Consider the following 23,719-nt stretch of genomic DNA (forward strand, 5'->3'; position numbering starts at 1 on the left):
AAGTTGACCTTATACTCTTTTCTGCCCTGTATCTCTGCTTTTCAGTTCCATCAGCACCAGAGAATCCCAGAATATTTATATTACCAAGTGAAAAACACCGTAACAAGAATGTAGTTGTGGTGGAATTTAGGTGGAATAAGCCTCAGTATGAAAATGGTGTGTTGACAAGATTCGAAATTTTCTACCAAATATCCAACCAAAACGACACAAACAAAACAGTTGAAGACTGGATTGCTGTCAGTGTCACTCCCTCAGTGATGTCTTTTCAACTTGAGGGCATGAGTCCTGGGTACAGTGTTGCCTTCCAGGTACGAGAGTGAAAATGGGGATACGGGGGTCTTAGTGTAAACAGAGAGTGGATTAAAGGACCAGGTTAAGAAGTCTGCTCTGTTAATAACCTGATGTATGCTGTACTCACAGAGGTCAAGTGGGCAGCAAATATAAAGCAGGGAGAGGGTACAGCTAGGATAAAGGACATCCTGACACTTTCTTGCTTCCAGATTCAGAACAAATCATTATTTTTGGCTCCATCACTAAAGGCCATGTATCACGGTAGGTGCTTTTATATTGATTATCTCATTCGATCTTCACATCATCTGTGAAGAAAAAGCCATGTCCCTGGGTGCATCGGTGAGGTACCAGAGCTGTGTGGTTGGGAAGTAGTGTGCTGTTTGGTCTGGCTCCTAGAATCCTCTCCATCACATCACATCACATCAATTCCTGGGAGGCATCCAGCAAGTGGGGATGCCCTTACTTCCAGTTATCGAAGGAAATAAAAGCTGAGGGTCTAGGTAGTTGACATCTCACATTTTTCACCTGGCTGCTGAGAGAGAAGAAAGTGAAAGAGAGTAGGAGTCAAAAGGAAAAAGCTACTGCCACCTGTTTGGGCATTTTTAATTTAATATGACAAAGCTTTCCCCTTATGGTAGATGGCTTGATGATTTTTACATCCTCATTATGTATCAGACTAGTGACAAGGTTGTGCATATTTAGAGTTATTTTCCATCCTTTTGGGGAGAGTTTTAGAGATTTGTGATTTCCAGAAGATCTATTTAATTTTTATAAAATTTTAATTCAACAATTATTTTTATAATAGGTTAATATATACTAATAAAAATTATACATAAAAGTGAGAGATAATACACATTCTTATTTGTTAAGAATTATGTGTGTTCCAATTAAACAAATATTCTGGTTAAGTGTACTTGCCTCTATGGTTTGTTGATGTTGTTTAGCCTCACAGTTGTGTCCGACTCGCTTGTGACCCTGTGGACTGTATCTCACCAGGCTTCTCTGTCCATGGGATATCCCAGGCGAGAATGTTGGAGTGGCTTGCCATTTCCTCCTCCAGGGGCTCTTCCCACGTCTCCAGCATTGGCAGGGAGATTCTTTACTGCTGAGCTATATGGTTATAGTTGTTCAGATCTCAGCACAGAACTTTGCAAAGTGACACACATGCATAGGCATGAGTTTTACTTGAATAGTCCAGTACAAAAGTGAAGCCTGCTTGATATATATAAAAATATGTGTATATATACATGCACCACATTACACACACACACACACACACACCAGGGATAGATAGTAATAAATAGAATACAGTAGAATTGATTTAATAGAGGTATAATAAAAATGAACCAATATTTTGTTGATTGAGACAACCCTTGAGGATCTGTCTTTTCCAGGTCATCATTATGGACGGCAATTTTCTCATAGGCTATAGTACACAGGCAAGGTTTGGAAGTGGAAATAATTATTATATAATAAAAGACATTTAATAAAAATTGTTAAAAAATGTTGCTATTGGAATGCAATGTGGCGCAGTGGGAAGAAATGCACACAGGCCTCAGAAGACTTAGTTCTCATGCCAGTCCCTCCCTGTGTCCTTTTGGCTGGGTTACCTACCCTGATGAGGATCTTTGTCCAGTTTCTACTCTCAGTAGTTGTGGAGATGATCTATGTAAAAGTGGTTTGAAACACACTATTCATTTTCAAACATGAGGGTTAATTACTATTTTCTTTTCATAAATCCCCTTTTTAAAAAGTACAGGAAATTTAGTTATCTGAAACTTCATGTTGATTTCATGATAAGTGGAAGTTTACCATAATCTATATAGTTTTGTTTCTGTTAAATATTCCATGTAACTTAATTTTGGAAATAGCTAAAAACCTTTTTAAAAAACTTTAGATCTTCTGCAATAGGGATTTGTGCCATTACTTTGTACTTTTCTGGACAAAAAAGCCCTAGAAATCATAGTTTAGGACAATATTTTTCCTCATAGTTTATTGCTGTATACTTAGATGTGACTAACTGAAACTATTCATAACGTATCCCATAACTCTGAAATGAAGCATTCAATAATTTATCAGTCTCAGAACTCAATTATTGTCACTCAGGACACTTCTGAAGGCACTGCTTTATATTCTTTTCTTTCTTTAGGTTCGAGTCTTCACATCCAAAGGACCTGGACCATTTTCTGACATAGTAAAGTCCAAAACATCAGGTATTTATTATCTGAAACCTGTACAAATGTTAATAACAATTAGTGATTTAATTATAAAATATCAATATTAATTTTTATAAAAGTATTAATAGTATATTAATTTTATATAATATAAATTTGATTTGATTATCAAATATTAATAACAATTAGTGATTTAATTATCAGGAACTTCCCTAATAGCTCTGGGTTTGATCCCTAGGGTTGGGAAGATCACCTGGAGAAGGGAATGGTTACCCACTCCAGTATTCTGGCATGGAGAATTCCATGGACAGTCCATGGGGTCACAAAGAGTCAGGCATGACTGAGTGACTTTCACTTCACTCTCTCTCTAGTGATTTAAAAACATTTTGACCCTTAGTATTCTCAGGGATACCCACGTACTATCTCTGAGCTGAAATTAAAGTCAAACAAAGTAATCGACTTTTATCATCACCTAACCTGCTTATATAAACCTAGGCTTAGAGTGCCTGGGCAGTCTCCACTGAAACAGGTATAGGTGTAATCCATGAGCCCAGAGACTCATGGGTTTCAAAATGGTCTGATACAAGGGGTTTTGCTAAAGTTCTTTTTCTCATACATATTATCTACATGTTTGTTTTTAGAAATTAACCCATTTCCATACCTCATAACTCTTGTTGACAACAAGATAGCTTTGTTAGATATGGATCGAAATCAGGTCACATGGACGTTTTCGGCAGAAGGCGATGTCGGTGCCATGGGCTACACAGCTGATGATGCAGTGGGGTACTGTGCTCAGGGAGACTCCCTCTTCCTCCTCAGGATGGACAACCGGTCCAGCACTGAGGTATTTTGCTATGTAATTCCTTTGAACGAAAGTGGAGTATCTGCCTATCACACAAACCTGTGATTAAAATGACTGGCCAGTGGTTGAGACATTAAGATTAGAATGGCTGAAAAAGACAGGTGTTGTACAATTATTTAGTTACAAATGATTTCAGGTTATATTTGGGGCAAATGTGATTCAGGCTTAATTTAGCAAACAGTGGGTTTAAGGCACTGTGTTACCTGAGATAGAGGTAAAAAAAAAAAAATAGTCACTGTCTTTGAGCAAATCCAGTCTTGCATTAGTCTAAGATAAGGAAGACAGGGTTGCATAGTGGTTAAGAGGGTGAGCTTTGAAATCTGACAAGCTAGAGTTTAATTCTGACTCTATTACATGCTAGATCTGTGACCGTCAGCAGTTTCTTTAACCACTGTGGTTGCATAGTCCCTCATCTTAGGGTGAAGATTAATGAGCTAAGCCTTGGAAGGCACTTGGCACAATGCCTGGCCTGTGGTAGGCATTCACTGAATTTAGCTAGTGGAGGGGCTAGGCAGAAGACTGTAAGTGCTGTGCCGAGGGCAGGATGCAATGGGACTGCAGAGAACGGATACTTAACCCAGGGTGGAATGGTCGTGATAGTGGCAGAGTGGAAAGACATCTTGGGTACAAAGATGATGTATCAGGTGAAAGTGGGGCATGGCTGAGAGATCAGCAAAGTCTGGGAAACCAGAGAGTCACAGCCTGTTTGGGGAGCTGTAAATAGAAGGAGGTCTTCCCTGGTGGCTCAGCAGTAGAGAATCCGCCTGCAGTGCAGGAAACGGGTTTGATCCCTGGGTTGGGAAGATCCCCTGGAGAAGGAAATGGCAACCCACTCCTGTATTCTTGCCTGAGAAATCCCACAGACAGAGGAGCCTGGCGGGCTACAGCCCATGGGGTGGCAAAAGAATTGAACATGATTTGGTGACTGCACAACAAGTAGAAGGAACTTGGAGTGGAGATGGAGGTGAGGGGGCACAGTGAAAGGCAGGTGTTAAAGCTGAAGAGGTGGGCAGGGGCCTGAATGTAATGGGCCTTCTTTACTGTGCTAAGGAGTTGAGTGTCAATTTTAAAGCCAGCATTAAGCTGTTCAAGACATTTAGTGGATTATTAATGCAATCGACTAGTGTTTCAGGAAGACCTCTTTGTTACCTGTCTCAATAACCTTAAAGAAGGTTAAGTCGGAGGCAGTCAGGAGGCTATCACAGAAATCCAGATGGGAAATGTTAAGCAGGAAACGAGAGACAATGAGTGAGAGAGGAGAGGATAAACTTGGAAGATATTTAAAATAGGACTAATTCACTATGGGTAGTAATGGGAGGAAGAAGTCAAGGGTGAATGACAGTTGTCAAGATTGTTCCTCAGGTGAGTCTTGGAAATCCATAATAATATAAAATGCAGGAGAAAAGGAGATTTGGGGGTGGAGTGATGCACTCTGTTTCCTGGGATCATTCATTTGAAGATTTTCAGTAGGTAGTTTGATATTTGAATCAGTAACTCAATGAGCCATCTTGCCTGAAGATGTAGATTTGTAGCACTGGTCTGTGGATTACAGTTGAAGCCATGGTGATTGAAATTAACCACGTGTGAAAAGAGGTCCAGTGTTACAACGGTGCACAATCCAGAGTTACCAAGATTTGATATTACAAAAGAGAAGTGCAGTTAATAAGTAATATGAATGTTTAAAAAAAGTCATCAGATTTGAGGAAAATGACCACTATCTTCTTGATTGTGCTTACTACCTGTTGTTAAGATTTTCAGAGATGCACTGGTTTTCAATATCACATTTATTACAATTGACTGGATTTCAAGGCACCTCTACTTTGTGCTGAAAGAATCACAGAACAGAATGCAAATATTTGATATGGATCTTGAGAACAAGGTGAAATATCCCAGGAAGCTGAAAGTTTGCAACAGAAATTCAACAATAACTTCTTTTTCTGTGTATCCTTTTTTAAGGTATGTGAAGTGTATCTGTTTCTATCGTGATGAAATAGACATAAACATATTTAATGTGATATCTTTGGTTTAATATCAGAGTCAATGATGGGACAATAAGATGCTTAATGTTCTTGATGTTAACTTACAGTAAGTAATTCTATGTATGAATAATGAGCCCATAACCACCAATATATAAAATTAATCCATACTGAGAACTACCAGCAGGAAACTGGAGTGTATTTTTAATCCAGTGAATTTAATAAATACCCCCAGTTGGTAAGGACGGGAAGGGGATTGAGACAGTGGTAGGAAATGAGCAGGAGATAGGCAGTTTGTTTTGCACAGTAAATGATATTCTGGGCTCATTTGTCTTTAATTAATGTCTTCATTAGATGAATTTTAAGACCTCCATTCAGCACCCGAAGGGAAGTTTTTCAGGCTGCTTATGTTTGTGCCATTACCATGGTTATAGTCTGTCTTGAAACTAGATTGGTAACTAGTATTAAGAAGTAGAAACAAACTTAAGAGAGGAATGGCGATGGTGTTGATGCAAAGTATGCAAATGTATTTCATATTTAGAGCCTTTAACGAACCATTTAATACAATACCTAAGATCATTAAGGCTTCCTTGGTGACTCAGACCGTAAAGAATTCACCTGCAATTCAGAAGATACAGGTCCGATCCCTGGGAAGATCCCCTGGACAAGGGAATGGCTATTCACTGCAGTATTGTTGCCTGGAGAATTCCTTGGATGGAGGAGCCTGATAGGCTACAGTCCATGGGGCCACAAAGAGTCGGACACAAATGAGGGACTAACACACACTTATAAGGCCATTATAGTCCAAGGCTTTTGTTGTAAACACATTTATTGAGAAATTGTTGGAAAATGCTACATACTGGACTTCATGTGACCTTTTCCATCAGAAAGTTTTTGAGCACTGAGACATGTCCTCTCTAGAGGTGGCATTTGTTCCCACAGTCATTAGAAATGATTTCTCTTCATTAGAAAGTGATATGTGTGATGGTAGGTTTAACTGATTAAATTGGAGGGTCTTTTTTTCCCCCAATAGTCGCCTATATTGGACAGAAGTTTTTGATTCTGGATCTCAGATGTTCTACTACAGTATTATCAACAAGACTGTGCACCGAATTCTGCAACCCCCAGTCATAAACCATCCAAACGGAAGCCAATGTTCTTGCAACGTGACTGAATCTGAGTTGAGTGGAGCAATGACTATTGACACCTCTGACCTAAAGAAACCACAGATATACTTTGTCAAAGGTCTAGAGATGTGGGCAACAGATCTAGAAGCATGTCAGTGTTGGCAAGTTTTCATCCTGCCTGTTCCACTTGGTAAGACACTTGTGTGTATGTAGATCTTCACTGGCGATGGGAAACCTTCCTATCCCATTAAAAAGGGGTTACATTCAACATATACCCAAATGGATATATATATATATATATATATACACATACAAATAATAGAATGATGCTAAAGCTGAAACTCCAGTACTTTGGCCACCTCATGCGAAGAGTTGACTCATTGGAAAAGACTCTGATGCTGAGAGGGATTGGGGGCAGGAGGAGAAGGGGACGACAGAGGATGAGATGACTGGATGGCATCACTGACTTGATGGACGTGAGTCTGAGTGAACTCCGGGAGTTGGTGATGGACAGGGAGGCCTGGCGTGCTGCGATTCATGAGGTCGCAAAGAGTCGGACATGACTGATCTGATCTGATCTTATCTGATGGTATTTCCTCCAAACCATGCCAAATGTTTTTGTGGTCTTCAAGTTGTGTTCAGGCAAATTGTACATAGGCATTCGCATAATTTTCTGGACCGGTAGGAAACCTTTTTCTTCTTGTCATTTTACAGTTAACAGAACTATTAATACAACTTATTGAGCTCAATTACATATTCTAAACAGGTTACTAAATGCATTATTGCATTTGATCTTCAAAATACTTCAGTGAAGTAGATATTAATATATGCGTTTTACAGATAAGGAAACTGAGGCTGAGAAAGGTAATGTCACATGTCGGTAGGGTTACAATTAATACAGGAGCTGGTGTTTGAAACTGGGCTTAACTACAGCATCCCTGATCTTCCTACCAGTACTTCACTTCCATGTTGATGATCTCATTGCCTCCACATTTAGTGTGACTTGGTCAATATTTGACAGGTCTATTTGCTGAAATTCACAAGCTTATGGAGGAAATATTTTAAAGTCATTTGGTAGTCTCCTAATTAGGAGTACTTGTAAAATTTTAAAAAATACCCTAAACATCCCCATATATTCTTAAGGCTCTAGTCCTCACCATCCAATATAGTAATCGCTCATCACATGTGGTGATTTAAGTTTAAATTAATTAAAATTAAATTCTAAATTTAATTCCTCAGCCATACTAGTCACATTTTAAATGTTCAAAACCCATTAAGTGGCTAATGGTTACTGTATTGGGCAGCATAGATATAAAATATTTCCATCACCAAAAGTGCTATTGGGCATTTTGAAACTGCAAATGTGTGTGTGTGTCTGTGTGGTATAACTGAATGTATGGTTTTGTTGACATGCCCCAGAGCATTCTAGAAACAATTGCAATGTACTTTCAGTGGGCTTCAGATTAGAGATAATGTTTTGAACTTCTCTTACTAGGAGGATAACTACTTCTGTTGAGTCTGTGACAAAAGATTCACAAAGACACTCACAAAGACTCACAAAGATATAAAGACTCCTTGGTCAAACTTTAATTCCTTTTTTTCATCTGTGCCTCGTGACCTGCTGGACCTTAATTCCTGCACCAGGAGTCCAGCCAGTGCTTCATGCTGTAGAGCATGGAGTCCAGGATCTTAACCACCGGACCACCAGGGAAGTCCCTGATTAAACTTCAGTTCCACTCTTGTGAGGAGTGTGAATAAACTAAGCCTCACACTTGACCTAGCACGTCCATCCTTGCTGAGTCCAAGAAGCCTGCCAAATCAGTTTAGAGAGAATACCTCCCACTCAGTATCTGACTCAATTCTTTATCCCCCACTGTTGATGTTCTTGGCTTGCCTTTAGCAAAAATCCTAGTGGGCCAGTTTAGCAGGAATTCCCCGCCCCGGCCCCTTGATGCTTCCCCTCCTTGTTGGCCACTGCTCCCAGTCATCATTGTTGTATTTGAATTGTGCACATCTCCCTCCCCATTGCAATATTACAACAGCCTTGATTAAAGTCTTCCTGACCATTTAAACAAGTGTCAGAATAACTTTCCTTATCATCTGATACACAAGAATTATCTAACGGGCCTTTATCTTATAGAACTAGTCAGTCTTTCATGAAGCCACAATTGAAAGCCATAATCCCAAAACTGGAAAATTAGAATGACTTTAGAGATCATTTAGCTGACATAATATTGGAAGGAATCTCCTTTACAAAAACAGCCTTGAGCTCTTTTTTATAAAGCATTTACTACCTTATAAAGAGATCTGTTTAATTTTTGTGCAATTCTAAATATTATATATTTTTCTTATGTTTAACCAAAGTTTTCTCCCATTCCTCTATTCACTGACCTGAATTCTGACCTTTAAATTTACAAAGAATAAGTCAGTCACTTTCCACATGATAGCCACTTAACTGTACAAACAGCTGTCATAGCCCATGCTAAGCAGTTCCTTTAGAGGAAAAAATTCAAGTATCTATAAATACTCCTTAGGCAGTGTGGCTTCTAGATCTTTCTTTGCCCTGGTCACCCTCCTGAGATTTTACTCTAGCTGCTTAATCCTCTTAAATGTTGCCCCATAATAACTCACTGAACTTTGAATGTGTTTTGGTCAGCGCAGAGGACCTCTGACTACCCAGGTCTTCTTTTTGCTGCAGCTGAAAGTGACATTAGGCCTTTGAGCTGCCTGCCATTTGAAGAACTCATGGCCTTCTTTATGTTTTAATGATTATTAAGCCAGATTTCTTTCATTCCTAATTTACAGACTTAATTTTAACCTTGAATTTAGGATGTTTTATTTGTTATTAAATTAAATGCTATTAAATTTCCATCCATTTCATGATTCTGCTGTGATATTTTTGATTGGTAAGCCAAACACTGAATGCACTAGCAACAGTATGATTCATGTAATATCTGCAAACTTGATAAATATGTTTGTTCTGCATTCATTCTCAATTATTGATAAAAATATTGAGCAAGGCATTGAGTCCTGAGCCTCTTCTCTTACCTCCCTTCAGTCAGTGTTGTTTGATGTGAAATGACACAGTTCAGTTCAGTCACTCAGTCATGTCCCACTCTTTGCGACCCCATGAATCGCAGCACGCCAGGCCTCCCTGTCCATCACCAACTCCCGGAGTTCACTCAAACTCATGTCCATCAAGTCGGTGATGCCATCCAGCCATCTCATCCTCTGTCGTCCCCTTCTCCTCCTGCCCCTAATCCCTCCCAGCATCAGGGTCTTTTCCAATGAGTCAACTCTTTGCCATGAGGTGGCCAAAATATTGGAGTTTCAGCTTCAGCATCAGTCCTTCCAATGAACACCCAGGACTGATCTCCTTTAGCATGGACTGGTTGGATCTCCTTGCAGTCCAAGGGTCTGTCAAGAGTCCTCTCCAACACCACAGTTCAAAAGCATCAATTCTTCGGCACTCAGCTTTCTTCACAGTCCAGCTCTCACATCCATACATGACCACTGGAAAAACAATAGCCTTGACTAGATGGACCTCTGTTGGCAAAGTAATATCTCTGCTTTTCAATATGTTATCTAGGTTGGTCATAACTTTCCTTCCAAGGAGTAAGCATCTTTTAATTTCATGGCTGCAGTCACCATCTGTAGTGATTTTGGAGCCCCCCAAAATAAAGTCTGACACTGTTTCCACTGTTTCCCCATCTATTTCCCATGAAGTGATGGGACCAGATGCCATGATCTTCGTTTTCTGAATGTTGAGCTTTAAGCCAACTTTTTCACTCTCCACTTTCACTTTCATCAAGAGGCTTTTGAGTTCCTCTTCACTTTCTGCCATAAGGGTGGTGTCATCTGCATATCTGAGGTGATTGATATTTCTCCTGGCAATCTTGATTCCAGCTTGTGTTTCTTCCAGTCCAGCATTTCTCATGATGTACTCTGCATAGAAGTTAAATAAGCAAGGTGACAATATACAGCCTTGATGTACTCCTTTTCCTATTTGGAACCAATCTGTTGTTCCATGTCCAGTTCTAACTGTTACTTCCTGACCTGCATACAGGTTTCTCATGAGGCAGGTCAGGTGGTCTGGTATTCCCATCTCTTTCAGAATTTCCCACAGTTTCTTGTGATTGACACAGTCAAAGGCTTTGGCATAGTCAATAAAGCAGAAATAGATGTTTTTCTGGAACTCTCTTGCTTTTTCGATGATCCACAAGTGAGTTTTAAATACTGGTTCTGCCCTTGGATAACTTTGTAGCCTTGAGGGGATTATTTCCCCTCCAAGCCTCAGTTTCCTAATTACAAAATTAGACTAATAATAATAGTATTTGCTTTGATAGGGCTTGATATGGCAAGTTGGCTTGATATGGCACTACGATGAGAAAATATCTGGAAAATGCTTAGGCTAAAAACTCAAAATAAAATTATTTTTTATACTGAAATAATACTTTCAAAATTGATCAGAAAAAAGATTTTCATATATTGCTTAGAGCAGAAAATGTCAGCTATGTATTGTGTTCTTTACGTTCTTTCTTTCACTTATGTTTTTCATCAGCAGGAAAAATGCTTGTTAGCTTGACTGTGGATGGAGAATTTCTATATTGGATCTCCAAAGTAGAGGACAGCACACAGATTTATCAAGCAAAGAAAAGCAATGGGGCCATCCTTTCCCAGGTGGAAGCCCCAAGGAGTAAACATATTTTGGTTTACAGTTCAGTTCTACAGCCTTTTCCAGGTAGGAAAGTCACATTTTTTTATAAGCTTGTTCTCCCAGTTTAGGGTCAGGAAAATCTCATAATGTCTCCTCCTCCAGGGCAGTCCTTCCGGCTCATCACTGTGCTCTCAGCATTGCTCCAAATGGTCAGGGTTTGGTGCACACAGCAATCGCTATTTGCCTGGGTCACAGTTTATCTCTATGTGTACTCGTGGCTTGGGCTGTGGCAGACCACTTTAGATGTGGGAAATCCTTGGCCTGTCAATCTCTCTGTTCTCTTTCTCTTCTCAATCACATAACTTCCCTTCTTTTTGTCTTGTGTCTCCCCTGATGGTATTTTAGACTTCCCAGTGGTGTCAGAAAGCTTTGCATTTAATTTCAGGTCTTTTTCAAGGTGAAGTGACTTATGTATTATAGTATTATATATGTCAACTATTTAACGTGTGTACATGTGTGCTACTATTTTTATTGTTTCCATCTTGCTTATTTCATGTGTCACTCATGAAGTTTTCTAGTGTTGTGCTCCTAAATCTATTTTCCCCACAAACCTTCTGGATTTTGTTTAATGCAATGACTTTTAGGAATGTATGTATCAAATTATCCGGGCTAGACCCACGAAGCGGAGAAGGCAGTAGCACCCCACTCCAGTACTCTTGCCTGGAAAATCCCATGGATGGAGGAGCCTGGTAGGCTGCAGTCCATGGGGTTGCTAAGAGTCAGACACGACTGAGCGACTTCACTTTCATTTTTCACTTTCATGCATTGGAGAAGGAAATGGCAACCCACTCCAGTGTTCTTGCCTGGAGAATCCTAGGGATGGGGTTGCACAGAGTCGGACACGACTGAAGTGACTTAATGGCAGCAGTATCATATTATGGTGGAACTGACTATATTTCTTGCTGAGAGTCATAATAAAAAATGTTTGAAATATAAAAACCAACCAACCAAAAACAAAAACAGCATCATATAGCCTTATGGGTGACATTCAAATCTAAAGTGGTTTTCTCAAGTTCTCTCTTCCATTAAAGTCACAATGTCATTCTAAATTCAGTATCATTCCCTCTTAGAGACAGACAGAAATGAATAAAAGAAACTCTCCTTGCTTAAATGTATTCAGTTATAAAATATGTAAGTTATACAGTATGAAAAATGGGAGAATTCATAAATAAGCTGAATGTATATTTTGGTAAATAATTCATTAAGAGATTCAAAAGGCACGTGCAATATCTGGTTGAGGTTGAGCACACAGGCATATCTGTAGAATCAAAGTCCTAAAGGTGACACCAGTTTTCATCCTAGGAGTGCACTGAAAAATGTGATTGATAGAATACTCTCATTGCTTTATTCAAATAAAAAAGGGTCCATTTTGCTACTGTCTAGGTACATAATTAGGGATTCCCTGGAGGCTCAGTGGTAAAGAATCTACCTGTAATGCAGGAGACCCAGGTTCGATCCCTGGGTTGGGAAGATCCCCTGGAGAAGGGCGTGGCAACCCACTCCAGTACTCTTGCCTGGAAAATCCCATGGACAGAGGAGTCTGGCGAGCTACAAGCCATAGGGTCGCGCAGTCGGACACATCTGAAGTGACTAAGCAGCAGCAGGTACATGATTAAGCGTACTTTAGCTCCATCTGCTGGAAATTGTAAGCAATTACCAGTTACTTTGCTCTTTCCCCCAGGCGTTTATCATCTTCAAAATACATGGGAAAAAAAAGTGTCTTCCTGTCCAGAATAACATTTCCAACACTCTAATATATCATACCTTATCAGTTAAATAAAAATGAAATGCGACATTATCCTTGATGTTAGATAAATCTGCTATTTCTCTCTTATCCATGTGTGTATATGTTTAATCATTTTTATTATTATTTTAGATAGAGCATTTCTGTCTCTAGCTTCTGATATTGCAGAGCCAACTATACTTAACACCACTAACACCAGCCTCACAATCAGATTGCCACCTGCCCGGACAAAACTCACATGGGATGGCATCATCAGTCCCACTCCCACATACCTGGTTTATTACAAAGAAGTAATTGACATGAAGAACAGCTCTGAACTGAGAGAGAAAATGCTGGTAAGGCTGAAGCCAGTTGTCTTGTCTTTTCCCAAGGTGCCCTATTTTGATATAAAATCCTCAGCTGAAGTATTTTCTGCATAATGTTCTGAAATATGCTATTACTCTGATTTTTAGAGCTGAATCATCAAACCATTCTGGATTCTAGTCTCTTGCCTAGGAGTAAGTTAAGCTCTAAGGAAGTACATTAACTCTAACCAATGGTAGATTGCCTTATAGTAACCGTTCCCTGAGTGTCCTAAAAGAGCTGGGTTTGTTGGCTCTCTAATTTTATATAATTATATGCAGAAATTGATAGAGACCTGTTTTTGTGGCCATCCCAACAGATGGAAGGGTAAGAAGTAAATTGGACAGAAAGAACATTATTGTGTACCTCGTATATAGCTAGTATACAAATTGTACATTATATTTTTATTTTCTATATGTTGTGAAATGTGCGTTTAGGCAGGGACTACCTTTTTATCCAGGCTTCCCTGGTGGCTCAGAGTTTAAAGCATCTGGAGACCTGGGTTTGATCCCTGGGTTGGGAAGATCCCCTGGAGAAGGAAATGGCAACCCACTCCACTACTCTTGCCTGGAGAATCCCATGGACAGAGGAGCCTGGTGGGCTACAGTCCACAGGGTCGCAAAGAGTCCGACAAGACAGAGCGACTTCACTCACTCACTCACCTTTTGATCCATCATTGTATTCCTAGCATAATACTTGCCATTGTATAGGCATTTACTAGGTATTTCTTGAATGAAAGAATGGACACAATTCATTCCATCACTGATCAATGATGGAACCCAGTGATTCCATCACCAATGTTCCAATTCCATGTGATGGAATCATGTATTTCTAGTATTTTTCTTTGTACTTATATTTTGATCAAGTCAAAAGGTGAAATTGACCATCATCTATTGGAGGTAACAAGCACTGTACTCTTTGACAGAAAGTACATCTGATTCTTGTTACTTCATTTGTCTATTTTAAAAAAATACATTATTTATTTTTGAATTTTGTCTATTTTAATCTTCTTTACACATTTCTAAAAGGAGTTGTTTCAGAGAGAGATTAATCATTTGGCTGACTAAGACTGGCATTGGAATTTCTCTTATTAGAGCTAATCTATCATTTTGGCTTCACAGTGATTAATAAGGATCAAAGGCAGTGAGTGGTTCTCAACCTTGATGGTTCACTGGAGTTTGTAAAGTCTCTGAGCACATGCTTCACCTAAGACTAATGTGATCAGATCTCTAGGGGTGGGACCCAGGCCTCAGTGTTTTCTTAGAGTTCCCCAGATGATTCCAAAGTATAACCAAAATTGAGAACCATTGGTTTAAGGAGAGCCTTTTCAGTTTCTTAAGTTTTATTTCTAAGAATGATTAGGTAACGTAGCTTACTGTATTAACTTATGTGTCACATTCTCACAATACCTTCCTGCTGAATTTCTAATGCAACGCTAATAAGACAGTTTTGTCCTCTGGGAATTTAACATCCTACATGAAATAATTAAGTCACAATTGACTGAGGGCTGCCAATCATTTGGCATTTATTCCTGGAAACATTAAACAACTCAGGTCTGGGCAGATTAGGACAATGAAGACCGTCAGTCATGATCCAAGATTTAAAAATAAATTAAAAAATATGAGTCTTTTCCTTTTTCTCTCTTTGATTAAATAATTTCTCCCCATTTGTACAAAAAATAAGAATAAGATATTGATTTTTTAAAATTAATTACAGGAATTTCAGGGGAGTATAGCCCTTATTGAAGGTTTACAACCATTTTCAACATATATGATACAGATAGCTGTAAAGAATTATTATTCAGATCCTTTGGAACAAATACCTCTGGGAAAAGAGATTTGGGGAAAAACTAAAAGTGGAGGTGAGTTATGGGCATGGTGTGGGTTTCTAGAGTGGGATTTTGCAATTAATGTGATGTATGAGCTTATATTCGGTTTTTATCTGGATGTTAAGAAATCTTTCTTATGTGAGTTTTTTTAAACTTAGTAAGAAAAATGTGTTTGTAGAAGAATATTCTGATGACATCCTTCCTCTCTAACACCAGAAGATGATGGATAACATTCCATCGAAATGAAAAGCAACTATATAGCAAAACATCATAACCAATTCTGTGTTACTGGAAACACATTCTTTGGTCTCACCACACAGTGTCACTCTCTTCCTGTATGTTTACAGACCTCTGTACACGTGGTGAGACCCAGGAAAGTCAAACTTTTTCTCTATGTGAATTTTAAAATTTTTGTTTATTTTTTAATTGAAGTTTTAATTTAGTTGCTTTACAGAATTTTGTTGTTTTCTGTCAAACCTCAACATGAATCAGCCATAGATCTATGTGAATTTTACCAAGGGCTACTGAGATACAAAGTCATGGAACCTCATTGCCTTAAAAAAATGGATTTAGAGTCTGAAAATGTGTTGTAAGAGGTGACGATTATGATGAGGAAATGCCATTTCTTTCACATGTCTCCGATGGCGTTCACAAAACTCACCAGCATTGGCCAGATCCTTGAGCTGGAGTCAGAGAATGATTTAGTCATTAGTCAAAAATAAGCGAGAGCCTTTCAGGCAGCCTGGTAGCTTACCGTTATATAAGAGGCTGGCTTTCCCTTGGAACATCTGTCATTCATTCTGCTCACATGATACGCTTATTCCTCAACCAAGACCCTATGACTTCTTTCCATCTTGCAATGCTGTTGCAACATCCTTTATTGTGCACTGCTATTTATTTCAGTACCAGAGGCAGTTTGGCTCATTAACACAACCGTGCAGTCAGACACCAGCCTCGTTATATCCTGGCGGGAATCTCACAAGCCAAATGGACCAAGAGAGTCCGTCCGCTATCAGGTGGCAATCTCTCATCTGGCTCCCATTCCAGAGATTCCACTAAGGCAAAGTGAATATCCAGATGGAAGTCTCTCTCTCCTCGTTACTAGACTGTCTGGTAGAAAACTCTATGTGTTAAAGGTACGGCCAGTGGATTGGGTACTTTAATTACCACTCTCGAGAGCAAGGTTCGAGAAAGGTTAAGCAATTGTTCTCTTTTACTAAAAGGTTCTGGCCTGCCATGCCGAGGAAATGTGGTGTGCGGAGAGTCACCCTGTCAGTGTGGAAACATTTGACTCGCCAGAGAAACCTTACGCCTTTCTTCCAGAGAACACTAGTTTGCAGTTACATTGGAAGGCTCCATCAAATGTTCACCCCATCAGATTTTGGTTTGAACTCCAAAAGGTACATCTCAATGTACCCTTTTAATGCAAATCTTTGTTTTATGCTACAGAATAAATCAAAAGGCTTTTTCCAAAAAATATCTTGAGGGCATTCACTTGTATTAAATGAGTGATATATTTGACGACATTCATTGGTTCAGATTTTCCAGGTGGATGTGGTAAGCTATCTAGACTGATTTCTGATGGAAAAAATTCCCAGAGAGATTAATTTGCTCTTAAAAGGCTCCACATAAAAGAGTATAAATTACGGTTTACTGGTTTCATAATGTTTTACTTACTTTAGATGTTATCAGCATGGTTCTCTGGTTTGAAGTCCGTAGCAATTTGTTTTATTCTATGGAAAAAAAAATGGAAAAAACTGAACAAGCATAAACCTAAAATCTGTTTATAAATGTTCTTTCAACCATTTAAGGACTGTATAGCAACAGGAAAGAAGTAAGTGATAAACTAGTTTATTGTAAAGTAGTTGGATCTTGGCTTGAAAACTTTAAATAGTTCTTCATTCAAAAATCTTCATGCATTAACCAATGTAAAGAGATCCACTGAATTTAAGCATCAATTAATCTAATTAATTCACTTCTAAGGAAAATCTACACTGATTTTTATATTGACATACTTAATAGATTATTGAGTTTTTATAATTGTGACATTGCATTTTTCACTACTATATATTTGTGTGTCCGTGTTTATAAAGACTGGTTAGGAGTGTTTTGTAAAAACAAATCAATATGGTCATGACTTCATTTTTTTAAAAAATGAAGTTGCTCCCCAGAGGTTTTAAAATTTTACTATATAAAATATTTTTTAGAGTCTTGTACTTTTAGAATCTTTGTACTTTTAGATAAAAACTATGAAAAATAAGAAACAGCAGTGATAAGTTGCTCTAAGTATTAAGTTGATAAGACCAAGACCATAGTTTAATTTGATTTTTTCCATTGAGCATGTTTATGATGATTTGTTACCTATTTAGAAAATAGTCATTTCATAAAAATTCAGTTTTAAATTGGAAAAATTGAAGGATCATCTTTTTGGGGGACATCTATTTAAGTAAGAGACATTACTTTGCCAACAAAGGTCTGTCTAGTCAAGGCTATAGTTTTTTCAGTGGTCATGTATGGATGTGAGAGTTGGACTGGGAAGAAAGCTGAGCGCCAAAGAATTGATGCCTTTGAACTGTGGTGTTGGAGAAGACCCATGAGAGTCCCTTGGACTGCAGGGAGATCCAACCAGTCCATTCTGAAGGAGATCAGTCCTGGGTGTTCTTTGGAAGGACTGATGCTAAAGCTGAAACTCCAATACTTTGGCCACCTCATGAGAAGAGTTGACTCATTGGAAAAATCTTGATGCTGGGACGGATTGGGGGCAGGAGGAGAAGGGGATGACTGAGGATGAGATGGCTGGATGGCATCACCGACTTGATGGACATGAGTTTAAGTGAACTCCAGGAGTTGGTGATGGACAGGGAGGCCTGGCGTGCTGTGATTCATGGGGACGCAGAGTTGGACACGACTGAGCGACTGAACTGCACTGAACTGAATGCGGTTCAGCTTGAAGTCAAGGGGAGGGATGTAAAGTTCATTTCCCATATCAAAGGTGTGAACTGACGAAGGACCTTAGAGGTGATTCCAGCCTCTCGTGTTACTGATGAGAGGCTAGACACTCAGGCAGGTGGCCCAATGAGTCAGAATCACAGCTGGGCAGGGGAGGACCCTCTGCCTCATTGCTGACTCATCGGTACAGAGGCTTTCCTTAGTCCCTCTGCAGAAGGAACATGAGTCATCACCACCCACCCCACTTCTTAAAGTTTAGGAGAGGGGCAGCAGACAGGGGCCACCTGGTTCTGTCCTCATGAGTTTCATATGATGCTTTTGTGTCAAGACCTCCTCTACCCTTGCTCAGAACAGGTTTTTAGATAGACCGCTTGAGAAACCATGAAGCTGAAAATGTAAGATGGTAACTTCTACGTGCATGATCACCTACAAGTACTAATGTAGAAGGCTGTGTTCTGAGAGGGTTGGTGATGCCATCTAGTTGGAAGGTCTATTTCTTTTGAGCAAGTTGAACCTACCTTATCATGGTAGGAAGTTAGAAATAGTCTTGTAACTCCACACGGAAACTCTGAGGGGTGAGTGGCAAAGGTGAATATGCATATTTTAATTAATCTTTTTTGTTCCTTTCCACCTCCGCCCTTCTCCTTTCTGAAAAGGGAGAAAAAGATAAACTTCCAGTCTTCATCTTTTCCTTACATGGAAAAATGAGAGTCTTAGAGCACAAGGGCTAACCTTTTATCTTGGTCTTTAGATTTCATAGATGCTTTATTATAATAATGCACAGAAAAAGAACACATTCAATTTAAGATTGAGGAGGAATAAATAATTTTGCTTTGGTAAATTTTTTTCATGAAAATTCATTAAAATTGTCTTTTTTTAGCTGTCCAGGGGAATCCCTACCAGAACTGGACATTTCCGAAATTTCTGTCTCTGAGACATAGTCTGCACCATTTCCCTCACACCCTTGCTCAATAATTTGGAAATCCTCTCTGGTAGCCTTCCCCCCTGCACTTGTTGGCCTATGATGAATGAAGATCCCAACTCCCTTGAGGTTTACTGGGGTAGCCCATGGCATCTCTACAAGTTAGTGATCGGCCCAGAACATTCATTGCTGTGGTGAGGTCAATACTCTACAGTTTTCTAGCAAAACCCTTGGCCAAATATCTCCCTGACATTCCAAGGAGTTCTTATGATTTCTGAGTGGTGTGGGATATTGGGCCATCTAGACTACTCACTGAAGGAGGCATTAAGGAGGCAGGACCAAAAAGGGCTAAAATTTTTCAGCCAGGACTCAACATCTCCCTTCCTCCTTCCCCCTCACCCCCCTCAGAAGGTTCAGAATAAATATTATTCTGCATCTGCATTATTTCATTAGGCTATATGAATCAGTGAGACTGAGACACTTAGGAGTCTAACAGGAAATGTCTCTGACATCAGCATTTCTGGTTTTTCTTTTCGTTCCTTCTGTTCCTCTTTCTTTCTGTAATAAGGTGATCTACTTCCTGAAGGGGCTATACTGAATTATTTCTAACTGAATAGAAAACTAATATAAAGTGCCCATCCAATGAAATGGCATGACCTTGTGAATGCTAAATGAAAAAGGAGATGTAAAGTAAGGTTTATTTATGGAAACTGATCTTCTTAGGAAACTGTACTGGGGAAAATACATGAAGAACCCTTGACAGAATGCCGTATCCTCTGTCTTCTCCTATTTGTGTGTTGAAAAAAGTCATCGTTTTCATATAAGATATTAAGGATCTTGTATCTTATTTAAAATACACAGATATTTAAAAACACACAGATTCTTTAAAAGCAGTGCTTCAGAGAAAAAATTTTAATATAGCTATAATTACAGACCCAGTGAAATGAAAGTAACATTTCCTATATTTAACTTCTAACCTTGCTACTTAGTGATTGAGTGACAATAGGCAAAGATTTCCTTCTTTTAGGGAACTAGGCTTCCTATGTAGAAAAATAAGGAATGTTGCTTAGATGCCTGAAGAGGGTGTGGGGAGGAAAAATTAAATGTTTTCACTTATAAGTCACTGTGGACCTCTTCAGAATGTGAAATATTGTGAAAATATTACTACTTTGAAATCAGCAAATGTGTGCACTTGAAAATATCACAGTTTTAATCCATCATTTCCCTTCAGCTATGAATTTGCATCCTTAGCCATCCTGATTTGATAAAGAAGCCTATGATTAGGGATACCGAGAAGCCAAATAATCCTCCCGATGATAAACAGTCAGAGGTGCACATCTCACCTTGGACTTATCCTCGGGACCATTGTTCAAGTAACTTACAGCTTGTCATAAAAAATAAAATTGCTGTTGGTGGAAGGGAATACTATCTGGGACCTTGCAATAATAAAGAAGTTCTTATTTTAGTATAAACTTTAAGCTTTAATGCTTGCTATAGGCTTTTGAATTTCTATGTTTAAGAAGTTTTTCTTAAAGAAACAAAAATGTTAATTGAGACTTCTTTTCCTAGTGGAAGCACAGTGAGTTTTACCATGTTAAAGCTTCGTGCAGCCAAGGTCCTGCTTATGTCTGTAACATCACAGACCTACAGCCTTACGCGTCCTATAACGTCCGAGCAGTGGTGGTGTACAGGACAGGAGCAAACAGCACCTCGCTTCCGGGAAGTTTTAAGACTAAAGGTGAGTACTAACTTAGTCAACACTTGGGAAACTCTGGACATTTCTCAATTCTTTTCTCATCGCTTACTTTACTAATCCTAGAGGTTGAGATTTTTCTTAAAAGAGTAAATGACTATCTTTAGAGACTGACTGAAGAAATTGAGAAGGGGTAGGGGTTTCTTACAGGCAGTAATGAGATAATACTCTTCTGGTTTTGCAGGATCCTAAACTGGGAAAAATTATTTCACCTTTCATTATTCTGATTTTCTGTCTAGCTATGGTATTTTGTAGTAAGAAGTAAATGAAAACAGTGTCACTGGGTGTTCAAATATTTACGTATAGACTACTACAACCAGATGTTAAAAATAAAAAATCTAACAAGTATATTAAATTAACCAGTGTTTTAACAGCTATACCATAACTCCAAGTTGATCCCTGTAAGAATCAGTGGAAAATGCTCCAAATCTTACAATCATCTTTTTTACTTGCATCACTTATTTTGTGTCAGGCTAAGATCTATTGTTGCTGCTGCTAAGTCACTTCAGTCGTGTCTGACTCTGTGCAACCCCATAGACGGCAGCCCACTAGGCTCCCCCATCCCCGGGATTCTCCAGGCAAGAACACTGGAGTGGGTTGCCATTTCCTTCTCCAATGCATGAAAGTGGAAAGTGAAAGTGAAGTCGCTCAGTCGTGTCCGACTCTTCGCGACCCCATGGACTGCAGCCTACCAGGCTCCTCCATCCATGGGATTTTCCAGGCAAGAGTACTGGAGTGGGGTGCCATCACCTTCTCTGAAGATCTATTGTTACTCCTATCATAAATCTATCTAATCCGTCACTAATAAAAATCTTCACGTACTCAATTAAACATATGCAGTCATATGAACGTATTTATGAATATTTCTTTAATGTATTTGGCTTTTCTCTTAGTAAATGTTGTCTATAGAAAGATGTTATGCAGAATATTTTATACTTCTAACATATCAATCAAATTTTCTTTTGTTTCCAAAGCTGGACTCCCAAGTAAACCAGGGATTCCAAAATTATTAGAAGGGAGTAAAAATTCAATACAGTGGGAAAAATCTGATGATAATGGAAGCAGACTTATGTACTATATCCTTGAAATCAGGTATGTCTGTTTACAAAAGTGCTTTGTAAATTACAAAGACCTAAGCAGTTGATTGTAAGGTATTATTAGATCAAAATTAACAATATTTATGAATGTGTATTTATAAGTAAACATAAGGGATCTTTAGTTTAAGGGTCTTGCATGCCTCATTACATTCTTTGCACAATTCCTAGTGGTCAGCCTTGGCATTCAGTTACAAGGCAGATAGTCATTCTTCTCAGAAATCTGCAACAGCTTGTCAGTGGAAACAACTCAGTCTTTTGAGCATGCACCTAATATTTACTTGATATCGATTCTGTTTAAGAAGCTAAATTGATGTTTGATGTTAGATGATGGTATGTATATAAATTTCTGAGACTGATTTGTTTTAGAAAGATGAATAAGATCTAGTGAGAACTGACAATGAGCTGGTATATTTCAGAAGGTAAAGTCAAGTCAAGACCCGAAATGGTCTGTTGTGTACAGGCAACCCAGGATTCTCTCTCCATTTTCAAGGTTACAGTTTGTAGTGTGTTCCCAGGGACTAAAATTGTGCCTTCGATGAAAACCTGATGAACATATGCAACCTCAGATCCGGCCAGTATGGGGAGCTCTGTGAATCATAACTGGCTCAGATGAGCTGATTTCGTGCCAGCTTGAGGAGAGAATTCCAAATTCCACAGACACTCCCCTCACGGGACTATGAAACCATCTTTTAAGAAGCTCCAAGGACAAAAGTCACTTCCATAATTATAGTCCTGGCAACTTGAGCTTTAGATCTATTTTTGCTTCATCTTGCTCTGGCATTCCCATAACCTTAAAAAAATTTCCTGCTCACACTAGAGAATTATGTTTGCTTATTTCTAACTGAAAACTTCTTGAAATGTCTGGTACTTTTTAAAAACAAAATGCAGAGTGAAGTACATTCTGACCTGTAGAACTGTCTTGGTGGTCTATGACTGTAGTTATGTTCACCAACCAGGCCAAACCATAGCCTTGCTAGGAGCACTGCAGTGTATTCCCCTAAGTAACATGTTTAGTGCATAGCTCCGTAAATACTCTGCATTTCCTTGCCCCCAAGTCTCTACTCTCAGGAGAGGGACTGTAGAATAATATAAAGTGTCATCTATCTCAGAAGATCTCATAGTATCTCAGAGTAACTTCTTCAGTCAGGACATTTGTGTGTATTTGCTCATGGTGTACTGGTGGTCTTAGTGCAAAGTGCATGCACTTGGGAGCTGAGTAGATTGCATGAGTTTCCCAGGGCAGCCAGAACAAAGTACCACCAGCTAGGTGGCTTAAAACAACAGATATATATTCTCTCACAGTTCTGGAGACTGGAAGTCTTAAGTCAAGGTCTTGGCAGGATGGATTCTAGGGAAGCATCCTTCCTTGCCTCTTCTCAGCTTTCGGTGATGGGCCACAATCCTTGGCTTTCCTTGGTTTGTACATGCATCGCTCCAGTCTGGCTCTGTGGTCTCATGTGTTCTCCTTGTGTGTGTCTCTTCTTAAGAGGGCACTGGTCATTGGATTTAGGGCCCACCCTAAACTAGGACCATCTCATCTTGGCTTAATTACATCGGAAAAGACTCTGTTTCCAAGCAAGGTCACATTCACAAGGTCTGGGTGGCATGAATTTTGAGGGGGATTAGCCAACCCAGTACATAGACTATTTAAAATCCTTGCTCTATTTCTTTTTTGAACTTGAGCTTTCTCATCTGTAAAACGAGATGATGATATCTACCTCTTCAGGTTGTTGTGAAGATTCAGTGAAATGATACAGCATAGGAAAAGCCCCTGTATGATGTGTTGTGAATAGAAGGTACTCAACCAGTATAAAAAGTCTTCCTTCTCTTCCTTAGTGGCCAATGTCTGTGAAGAGCCACTTTATACGTTTAAAAAATGTATTTATTTTTAACTGAAGGATAATTGTTTTACCACTTTATACATGTTTAAAGGTCTT

At 39.0% G+C, this 23,719-nt stretch overlaps 1 protein-coding gene across 2 annotated transcripts in view; it reads left to right on the plus strand.

Annotated features, from left to right (window-relative positions):
- The window catches only part of ROS1 (ROS proto-oncogene 1, receptor tyrosine kinase), a 118,328-nt gene that overhangs the window by 59,687 nt on the left and 34,922 nt on the right, over positions 1-23,719 (plus strand). For both annotated transcript variants that reach the window (XM_059890144.1, XM_024996960.2), the window contains exons 22-33: positions 46-308; positions 2,441-2,504; positions 3,107-3,309; positions 5,078-5,283; positions 6,337-6,620; positions 10,992-11,171; positions 13,024-13,226; positions 14,950-15,094; positions 15,965-16,197; positions 16,285-16,461; positions 20,502-20,670; positions 21,660-21,777. In XM_059890144.1, coding sequence (XP_059746127.1) covers positions 46-308; positions 2,441-2,504; positions 3,107-3,309; positions 5,078-5,283; positions 6,337-6,620; positions 10,992-11,171; positions 13,024-13,226; positions 14,950-15,094; positions 15,965-16,197; positions 16,285-16,461; positions 20,502-20,670; positions 21,660-21,777 — 2,245 coding nt within the window. The remainder of the gene's footprint in view (positions 1-45; positions 309-2,440; positions 2,505-3,106; positions 3,310-5,077; positions 5,284-6,336; positions 6,621-10,991; positions 11,172-13,023; positions 13,227-14,949; positions 15,095-15,964; positions 16,198-16,284; positions 16,462-20,501; positions 20,671-21,659; positions 21,778-23,719) is intronic.

Source organism: Bos taurus, chromosome 9 (genome assembly GCF_002263795.3).
Source record: "Bos taurus isolate L1 Dominette 01449 registration number 42190680 breed Hereford chromosome 9, ARS-UCD2.0, whole genome shotgun sequence".
Lineage (NCBI taxonomy): Eukaryota > Metazoa > Chordata > Mammalia > Artiodactyla > Bovidae > Bos > Bos taurus.